The sequence below is a fragment of the Lutjanus erythropterus genome, chromosome 10 (genome assembly GCF_056507025.1).
Source record: "Lutjanus erythropterus isolate fLutEry1 chromosome 10, fLutEry1.hap2, whole genome shotgun sequence".
Classification (NCBI taxonomy): domain Eukaryota; kingdom Metazoa; phylum Chordata; class Actinopteri; order Lutjaniformes; family Lutjanidae; genus Lutjanus; species Lutjanus erythropterus.
This window is the reverse complement of record NC_139326.1, coordinates 633,693-644,297: the sequence shown is the minus strand read 5'-3', so window position 1 is coordinate 644,297 and position 10,605 is coordinate 633,693. Positions and strand designations below refer to the sequence as shown.

At 43.0% G+C, this 10,605-nt stretch overlaps 1 protein-coding gene across 2 annotated transcripts; it reads right to left on the bottom strand.

Annotated features, from left to right (window-relative positions):
* Positions 1-402: 402 nt before the first annotated feature.
* On the bottom strand, positions 403-9,495 carry LOC146319711 (chromaffin granule amine transporter-like). Of its 2 annotated transcripts, none has more exons than XM_084727736.1 (16): positions 9,377-9,495; positions 7,103-7,491; positions 6,894-7,018; positions 6,710-6,768; positions 6,366-6,506; positions 6,052-6,207; positions 5,480-5,569; positions 5,219-5,262; positions 5,063-5,123; positions 4,885-4,980; positions 4,445-4,523; positions 3,931-3,982; positions 2,301-2,364; positions 1,777-1,896; positions 1,467-1,600; positions 403-629 (listed from the first exon to the last, which is right to left on the bottom strand). In XM_084727736.1, exons 1-16 carry the CDS (start codon positions 9,471-9,473, stop codon positions 519-521), a joined length of 1,818 nt encoding a protein of 605 aa, XP_084583862.1. In that variant the 5' UTR covers positions 9,474-9,495; the 3' UTR covers positions 403-518. The 2 variants fall into 2 exon arrangements, with proteins under 2 accessions (XP_084583862.1, XP_084583861.1); XM_084727735.1 differs by having other exon boundaries at positions 6,052-6,144; positions 6,423-6,506; positions 9,377-9,473.
* Between the last annotated feature and the right edge of the window lie 1,110 nt (positions 9,496-10,605).

Sequence of the window (10,605 nt, the reverse complement as noted above, 5' to 3'; positions counted from 1 at the left end):
GAAAAACTGCGTCTGTTCACTTCTGTCTGAAACTGTGTTTCAAAAACTGAGAATAGATTTTTTACAGTTTACAGTTTTACATGTTTCACTGTAAACTGTAACAATCTTGTACACAACGAAACACACACAGCAATATTAACTAAGGGGGCGGGGCTAATGGAGCTAATGGTCAGTTGGAGATAATCAGGTCTTTTAATGTGATTTACACACATTTATTCAGATTAGTAACCCAACAAATCAAAAATCCTCCACGACAATGACATTTCTCACAGAGCAACAACCCTGTAAACTGTGGCATTTTACAGTGATGATGAAAAAAAGAAACATTTCATTACCATGGCAACAGCATCAGTTATATTAAAGATAGAAATGAAGGTAAGAGGTTTCCTGTGGACGTCTGTTCTGACTGTGTGACGACAGGAAGTCTGATGATGAAGGCGAAACGTGTTTGGAGACAAAATCACAACATGGAAATCTTCAGGTGTGTGTGTGTGTGTGTGTGTGTGTGTGTGTGTGTGTCACTCCTCCGTCTCTTCTTCTTCGCTGTAGTCGCTCAGAGGAAACTCACGACTCTCCTTCTGTGTGTTGTAGCTTTTCCTGTGCATCACACACTCCTGGTCGATGATCGCCTGCAACACACACACACACACACACACACACACACACACACACACACACACACACACACACACACACACACACACACACAGTAGATCAGTAATCTGTGTGTAATGGAGAGTTTATTTAGTAGAAGTGTTTCCTCTTTGCTTTGAAGGCAGCAGCCTGTGATCAGTCTAATCACTGTGTAATGACTTCACACACACACACACACACACACACACACACACACACACACACACACACACACACACACACACACTTCCTGCTGATCTGTCAGGACCTGCTGCTACACTCTGTGTGTGTGACTGTGTGAACATGACAGATTTTGCAGCCGCTGCATCTGTTTTGGTTCAGTTCAGAGTTTCTAAGATTCGTTAAAGGTTCAACAAACACAAGTGACATCATCTGTGTTTTCTGTTTTCAAGTTTCCCACAACAACAGACTCAAGCAGACGAGCCACTGAGGCAGCAGTTCTTCACTGTTGTTGACAGTTGTGATTGATATGTTTTTTAACCACTGAGTTGCGCGTCCAACACGTCATCAGACGTCGCACCGCCGTCCTCCTGCCTCACCTTTGTACACAGACATTGACTGGGTTCTGTTACTGCGTCCGCTGCCGGTGGAACAACGATCCCTGTTCCTCCAGGTTCATATGTTTTCTATAGAACAGCGAGGCAGAACGACTCTAACAGTCTGTAACAAAGTGTCTACAGTGTGAGGAAGGTAGTTATTGTCAGCAGGTGGCGCTGCAGCAGCGACACACAGCTGATGGAGCAGATTAAATACTTTAAAACACCTGATTTCTTCAACGTGCGTTAAAAATCTCACTCTCAGTCAGAACTCACCATTTTCTCCTCTCTGACAGCAGGGTTACGCAGCAGGAAGCAGAGTGGAGCGTACAGGATGTTGATCACCCCGATAAACACCATGAGACTAGGAAACCCCACCGCCTGGACCAGAGCGCCCCCTGTGGATGGTCCTGCAACAACAGACACACTTTTTTATATTATTATTGTAAGACTGAATATCTTGGAGGCTCTTTTTAGTGGGACCACATTTCCCACCCAGCACCACTGTAGTTACACTGTTTTAGTTGACATCATTTGACATCACTGTTGTAATTGTACCACCAGCGTAGTATTCATGGTATGTTACCTATAGCGAACCCCATACACAGCGCCACGTCAGCGATGGCGTAGACGCTGCCGTATACAGAGGCGTGACGGATGTCGACCAGGTAACCCATGATGGCCATCATGGAGGAGTCCACCATACCTGAAGGACGAAGACACAGGAGTCACCAAAGCTCAGAGTTCATGTTTTCACAACAGATATAAATACGTCTGTAGCTGCATCACTGTCGCTGCTCTGTAGGAACAGACGACAAGTAAACAAACACACGTAAACAAACACATGTAAACAAACACACGTAAACAAACACATGTAAACAAACATGTAAACAGACGAGCTGTGGTTTTTCTAGATAAAAAGAATAAAAAGAGAAAAAGAACCATAAAGTTTGCATTTCTCAACCAATTTCAAAGACTTTACATTCAAAGTTTCATGATCTTTGTGGAGTGAGAGAAGAAGAATCCTTTCTTTCTGTTTGTCTGCATCAGTTTACAAACAAACACCTGCAACATCTGCAATTCAACAAGGTCATGAGTGTCGATATTCACCTATAGCAAAGCCCAGACCTCCGTTTGGTCCAATCAGACCGTAGATACTGGTGGCAAAAGGAACCTGAAACACACACACACAGAGTAAACATGTAATTCAACCTGCAGTCTTTCTACTGGCCAGCAGGGGGCCAGGTGATTTAAGACCTCAGTAAACAGCGTCCCGATGAGTTTATGGTCTCAGTCACTAGTTTCAGGTCGTAGTAAATGCATCATGATCTTAATTCCATAGTTTGCAGAGTAAAATAGACCATGAAGCAGGAAAAACTTCAGGATGTGTCTGACTGAGGCGTAGCATTGCGTCTCCATGGCAATATGAAAATTTACTTTCGTATGTTTTGGGGTGTTTTTGTCTCAGAACTCAGACTCTTTAATTTTGTGTTTTCAGTTTATTAAGTTGTACATTTTCAGTTTTGTTTTTTACTAAAAAACACTATAAAGGTTCATTTCTTCTTCTTGTACGTTTGAAAAAAGATCTGTCAACTTCAAACGATGTCACTGGTCACATGTGTCGAAGTCTTCTTTATGTTGAAGAGGATGTTAATCAAAACCTCCAGTAGAGGGCGCCGCTCAGAGTTGTTCAGACTGTAGGATCGTCCTGTGGTCGTCGTCTCTCTTGATCTATAGAGCCTTTGACAGTTTGTACACAAACATCCGCAGTTTGTCAACAGAAGAACGTCGGACCACAACAGTTTGTCAACAGAAGAACGTCGGACCACAACAGTTTGTCAATGTTCCCTGCAAACACAAGCAGATCTGATGTGTCCTCAGTCCAGTCAACATGTTTAACGTCACTTAAACTTAAGTCAACCAGTGGAATCTTGATTCTGACGTATCGTAAACACACCAACCAGACATTTTGGTGATTTTGGTGCTGGTGAAACATTTACTTCAACATCTGCAGCTTGATAACTGGTCTGGATGACTGGGGGAGACCAGTACTATGCAGCTGGCATAGTTAAAGGGTCTATTGTCCACACCGCTACACTGCCCCCTCATGACCACGGGTGGTACTGCTCTGTTTGGTTCCTACCTGAAACTTTCAGAAAAATGTGCACAAATATGAATGAAATGAATGCAGAGCACCTTCAGGAGTCGTCTGTTCGTTTCCAGCGAGTGCATTTGATTTTAAACCTGTTTTTCTTGTTACATCTTTTATGTCGTTTTTGTCTTATTACAAACATTTTCATCTCATATCTTTTCTGTTCTGTTACAAAATGTTTCATCTTTTTACACTGGTTTCTTCTCGTTGTTTTATACTTAGTTGTTATCTTGTTACATCTTTTACGTTGTTTTTGTCTTTTGTCTAAGTCCTGTTTGTCATGTTTATCTTTGTCTGTTTTTTTTTCACTAGCCAAAGTTTAGCATCCCAGCTAATGTCAGAGTTAACATGATTTGCAGATACACCTTGCTAACCAAGCTAGTTAGTAGCTAGTGTTAACTGACAGCTTAGCCTTTAACCCTCTGATCCTCCCCAGCTCCTCCTCCTCATCGAAATGGACTCACTTCTGGTGACGACCAGAAACTCCAGACCTCACATTGGACACGTCCACTTCTGTTATACAGTTTATGGTTCAGACACTCGAGACGTGAAGCAAAGATAAAGGGAATGGATGGATGTTGTACTTACACAAAGCAGACTGATGCCGACAATAAACATCCCTAACATGGAGCAGAGCCACCTGGAGACAAAAAACACCATCAGTCTGTCTGTCTGTCTGTCTGTCTGTCTGTCTGTCTGTCTGTCTGTCTGTCACCTGCAGGTTTACCAGAACTCTTGAGGATCAGGTCTGAACAGGACTCAGTTAATCTGCTGATTAAACTTCTTCCTCTGAGATGAACAACTGAGTGTGGAAATGTTTTTACACTTAAACACACTTAAACACACACACACACACACACACACACACACACACACACACACACACAGATGTGTACTTAAGTCATTTTTATCATCCATACACTTTACACAGACTTACATTCATTTCCTGAAGACTTACCTGAACTAACACGGTTTATATCCTCAACATAACTGTTTTTATTCCTGAAAATAGTTCAAGTGACCCAGACACACACACACACACACACACACACACCCACACACACACACACACACACACACACACACACACACACACACTGACCGTCCCATCTTATTGGCCAGGACACCGAACAGGTTCGTCCCTATCAGGTAGGAGATACTGGCAGGGAGGAAGGCCATACCTGCAACACAACACACACCTGTTAGAGAGGAAGAGGAGGGACGAGAGGCTGTCTGAGGACAGAGACATTTGAGGACAGTAAAGTTAATCTAAGCCCAGTATTGTCTCTTAATGCCGCACTGTGGTCAGCAGCTTGTCTCTGACTCTGAGTCCAGCACGTCTTTAATTCAGCTTTGACTCGTAAACTGAAGGTAAGAACGCGCCGAGAGTCAATCAGTACAGGGAGGTTTTCACCTTCCTACGTCTTTTACATACGTTGTTTTCATCGTATGTCTTGTTCTCTTGTGTCACATTACTGTTCCAAGCAGACTATTAATATCTGTCTAAATGTACATTGGAACATAGAACAAAGTGGAACATACCAAGTTGCCATTTAGGGGAGCACATGGTCTGCATCATCCAGATGGGCAGAGTCGGCTCCAGGATGGCTACACCCATGTTGGCAAAACAGAGAGAACCTGCAGACGGATGGACAGATGAGAAGAGACCCGTCTCTCTGTCAGACATTATTCAGGTCGTCCAGGTGAGACATCTGATTACCTGCGCTGATGAGGATGTACGGATCTTTTAACAGCGTCAGTAACGGCGTCCCCTCAACACTCTGAAACACACAGACCGGAGCTGCTCACACTGGTCCACAACAAACCAGACTGGATCAGACCAGAACAGATCAGACCAGTTTTGAAGTGGACTCACCCCAGGAGAGATCTTTGAAGGCTGCAGGATGCACAGCTGTAACACTGCAACACACAAACACACACAACAACATGTAGACAGGAAGTCACAGGTTCAAACCTCGTATTCAAACATTTATGAATATCTGCACTAAACAAGGTTTAAAAAGTGATTTTGTCGGCATTAAACAACTCCAGCTCCCATGAGTCTTAGCAGGTTCACGTCTGTGTGTAGTTTAAAGAACCAGTGAAACAGATTCATGTGAAACTAAAACTTTTTTACCTCCATCAAACACAGCCAGGAAGGCCAGGATCAGGAAGGGGGCGCTCTTCCCCACAAACTCATACATCACACTGCCAAACGGAGCCCCAACTGAAACACAACACACACACACACACACACACACACACACACACACACACACACACGATAGAACAGATTGTGTACTTTGTGAGGAGAAATCAAAGTTTCAGACCATTAAATCAGAGACATTTTCTACAGACTGTTTGACTGCTGAGGCTCAGTTTTAGAAATAATTCCTGTATTAATGTTTTTAAACCTGGACGCTGTTTTTACAGATTTTACAGGTACAAAATGTTTCCGTCATTTTAGCTAGTTTGAATTTTGTTTTCTCTCATCAGTTTGGAGTCACACGTTCTGATGATCAGCTGCTCGCCACTGAGTCGCCAACCCACCCTCCTCATTACTGCACACATCAGCAGCTTGTATCAGAGGTATTTTAACTTCACTTTTATAAAGTGGGAGGAAGACGCCATGTTTATTTACAGTCTGTGGTAAAATGTGTGTGTGTGTGTGTGTGTGTGTGTGTGTGTGTGTGTGTGTGTGTGTCTCACTCAGGACGCCCATAGCCAGTCCTCCCAGTGCGATGCCCATGGCGATGCCTCTCTCCTCATCATCTGTGTACACACTGGCCAACATCCCCAGACCTACACACACACACACACACACACACACACACACACATACACACACACACACACAGACACACACACACACACACACACATACACACACACACACACACACACACACACACACACATTTCATAATCAATGTTTATAGACTTAAAAGTAATCTGTGTTCTTCTTCAGTGGTGGATAAATGACTTCAGGTTTGACAGCAGAGCTCAGTGTGAATGTTTCCTGAATGTTTCCTGAATGTTTCCTGAATGTTTGTTGACTGTTTGACATGTTGAAGTGTCGACCTGCCACAGAGGAGAAGGACGAGCCGATTCCCTGCAGAGAGCGAGCGAAGAACAGCAGAGCGTAGGTCCCTGAGAACGCAAACACTGACACACACACACACACACACACACACACACACACACACACACACACATATGATTAGAACTTACTCTATAATAAAACACACTGTCGCCACTGTGTGTGTGTGTGTGTGTGTGTGTGTGTGTGTGTGTGGTGTGTGTGTGTGTGTGTGTGTGTGTGTGTGTGTGTGTGTGTGTGTGTGTGTGTGTGTGTGTGTGAGACTTACTGATGGTTGACACAAACATGATGATGAATCCAGCGAACATGGGGATGTGATATCCGATCCTACAGACACAGACAGACAGAAATGTCTGAGATCTTTTTGGACTGTGTGTCTGTGGTCAATAAAATCAAACAGTTAGACGAGAAGTTCCAGAGTGTTTGTGTTGTGGACTCGCTCACTCAGATACCTGTTGGTGAGCGGACCGACGAAGGGGTTGACGAGCAGCTGGACGAGAGCTTTAGAGGCAAACAACAAACCGACACGAACATTTTCCTCCTCCAGAAACAAACTGTCCTGAAGACAGGAGGACTCCTGCAGGACAGAGGACAGGATCAGGTAGAACTCACCTGTAAACTCTGATCTACCAGCCTCAGGTAAACATCATCCTCCACCTACTGTAGTGTCAGAGGTCTCGTTGATCTGCAGGTCTGTGGTCAGGCCGCTCTGGTCTGTCGGCTCGCTGTCGAGGGTCGCTTCAGTCCGGATCTCCTGCAGACTGAAGGTGGCGTTGTCGAACAGGGACACCAGAGGAGGGAAGGTAGGAGGAGACGACCGGGGGCTCTGCTCCGACTGTGTGTCCAGGACCGGTGCACCAGGGCTGGGCTGAGGGGGCAGGGAGGGCTGGGAGGGACGGCTGGAGGTCTGGAGGTTTGAGGGGGACTGTGAAGGTACCGTGCCCAAGCGTGGTGCACCGAGGCTGGGCAGAGGGAGCAGGGAGGGCTGGGCGGTCTGAGGATCTGGACTGGGATGCTCCATGGCGTAGAGGAATGTTGGGATGATCGGCACTGAGGGAGGAAGATTGATTGGTTGATTGATTAAAGAGATCGATTGTTTTTGTGATTGTATGAGGTTCTTCTCTACACAAGAACTGTCAGCTTGTTCCTTAATCAATCATTGGTCAGATTAACAATCGATTAATCAATTAATCAGACTCACGAAATCTACCAATCAGCCCCTCAAACAAAATTTTATTTCCACAGCAACATGTTCTACGTTCTCTGACAGCGTTACATACACCAAAAGCTGCTAACTAGAACCATATAAGGTTCTTCAGCTTGTCCCTACAGGACAACCAGTTTTGGTTCCTGTTAGAACTTTTTTATAAAAGTTTACTTGGAACCCTTTCAAAGAGTTTTACCTAGACCCCAACATAAAGGGTTATATCTAGAACCATCTGTGAAAGGTTTCACCTAGAACCCACTGTGAGAGGTTCTACTGAGAACCTTTTTATGGTGCAATGGTTCCACCTACCTTTCTAAGATTTTTCTAAACCTTCTTTGTTAGCAACCTTTCTAAAGGTTGCTAACAAGAATCAGCCCAGGGGGTTCTACTGAGAACTGTTTTATATCATGGTAGAAAGAACCCTTGGAAAACCCTTTCTTCCAAAGAAGGTTCTTCAAAAGTAAATAGTTCTGGGTAGAACCACAGCCCCTCAGATCAGTTCTGAGAACAGAGAGTAACATTTGAAGAGATAAAGTGTTACTGAAATAAAACATGATGGACAGTTTGGTCCACACAGACACACACAGACACACACAGACACACACACACACACAGACACACACACAGACACACACACACACACACACACACACACACACACACACACACACACACAGACACACACACAGACACACACAGACACACACACACACACACACACACACACACACAGACACACACACAGACACACACACAGACACACACACACACACACACACACACACACACACACAGACACACACAGACACACACAGACACACACACAGACACACACACACACACACACACACAGACACACACTCACACACAGATTCTGATCCTTTGGTGTCTGAAATGTAAAAGTTATATATTTATAAATAAATAATATACAATATGGGGTCATCAGTATAAAACATCACTAACCTCCACTACAATCTTTAAGTTGTATAAGTTACCCAGAGATGTGAAGTAACTAAGTACAATATATTTATACCTATTTATATTTATATATAAAAAATTGTTGATTATTGTTATTTTGCATCATTGTGCGCCGCCTTCCAACATCAAGACTGATTTCAACCTGAAACAATGAGACATAGAAAAGACGTTCCTCTAATGTTCCTCTAACGTTCCTCCATGATGTTCAGTCTCAGCTGCTGGAAACAGATCTGTGACGCAACAGAAAACCTGCAGGTCAACAACGTCATCAGCAGTTACAGTCAGAGCTGAATGTCACACACACACACACACACACACACACACACACACACACAGACACACAGACACACACACACACACACACACACACAGACACACAGACACACACACACACACACACAGACACACACACACACACACACACGACCTCCTGACCTTGAACTTTAAAGTCCTGCAGTCTCAGTCTCAGTTGTCTCCTTCGGTCTCCTCTCAGATTAAATCTTTGTCGTCTCTCTGCTCTTTGTGTTTTAAAGGTTCATTCTGTGTTTCTGTACGTTGAAATCATCATTTTTCTAAAAGGCTTCAGTCAAACTTCTTCACACCGTCGGTGAAACACTCGTCTGTCTGTGTCTGTGAGTCTGTGTGTGTGTGTCTGTGTGTGTCTGTGAGTCTGTGTGTGTCTGTGTGTCTGTGTGTGTGTGTGTGTGTGTGTGTGTGTGTGTGTGTGTGTGTGTGTGTGTGTGTACTCACCGACCACAGTCAGCAGCATGTTGTCGAGCAGCAGAGCGACACACACCACCACCAGGACGAGTCTGGGAGAACCTCGACTCTGATGGAACCACGCCATGTCTACACACACACACGAATGCACACACACACACACACACACACACACACACACACACACACACACACACACACACACACAGGAAACAGTTTGTTTTTGGATTTTCTAAACTACTTGGCTGTATGATCTGATGCTAGCAGTTGATTTTATCTGTAAATGGTGAACTGAATTATAATCCTGTTTATAATCTCCATTTTTACTTAATGTAACTGTAATCTGATTACATGTTACTTCTTTTGTAACTATAATGGAACAGTTTCCTTTGGTTCGTATCCTGTTACATGTCATCTGTTAGGGTTTATCTGCTCTTAGATCATGAAAATAAAGTAAGATTTGACATTATTTAGTCTGTTTTATAATATCTAAATTCATTGAGAGTTAAGATAATGTCTAAAATATTACATCAAACTTAATTTTAGTATGTAAAAGTGAGTCATTAAATAAATTTGAATGTACATAATTTGTTTTAGCAAAGGGAACATAAAAGAGTAAATTCTACTCAAAAAAAAAAGGTTGATCTTAAATGACAAACATGAAGACTGAAAAATAAGATGGAGACTCAACTTAAATTAAATTCAACATAGTATTTTTTTTCAGTGTATCAGCCTCTGTAAATATAAAGGACTCATTTTAAGGTAAAGAAAATACAACAGTTCATATTTTCATCTGATTTTACACCAATGAAAACATACTGATGGACATTATACCACATTTCTGACATATTCTGACAATAAATATCACTAAATTTGACAGACTGCACCTTTAACATTTCCTATGAAAGCTGAACAGAGGAGACTTTATCAACACCTCCATCTGTTTGATATTTCTCTTCATTATGTTTCTGTCTTGTAATAAAGAAGCTCCTTCATATCAAATCTGATCTTTAATAAAACAACATCACTCTCTCTCCAGATATTAGTCTGAGCCTCAGAACAACACTCTGCTGACTGTAGACACAGCCAGGCTAACACTTTCCCTCTGCTTCCAGTCTTTATACTAAGCTAAGCTAACAATGAGTCCAGCTCAGAGACAGATCCTTCAGAACTCTTTAACTACACTGACACTTTAACAACACAACGAGACAACAAAGACGTAAGAGACGAAAAGGACATGATGAGACGAAAGAAACAAA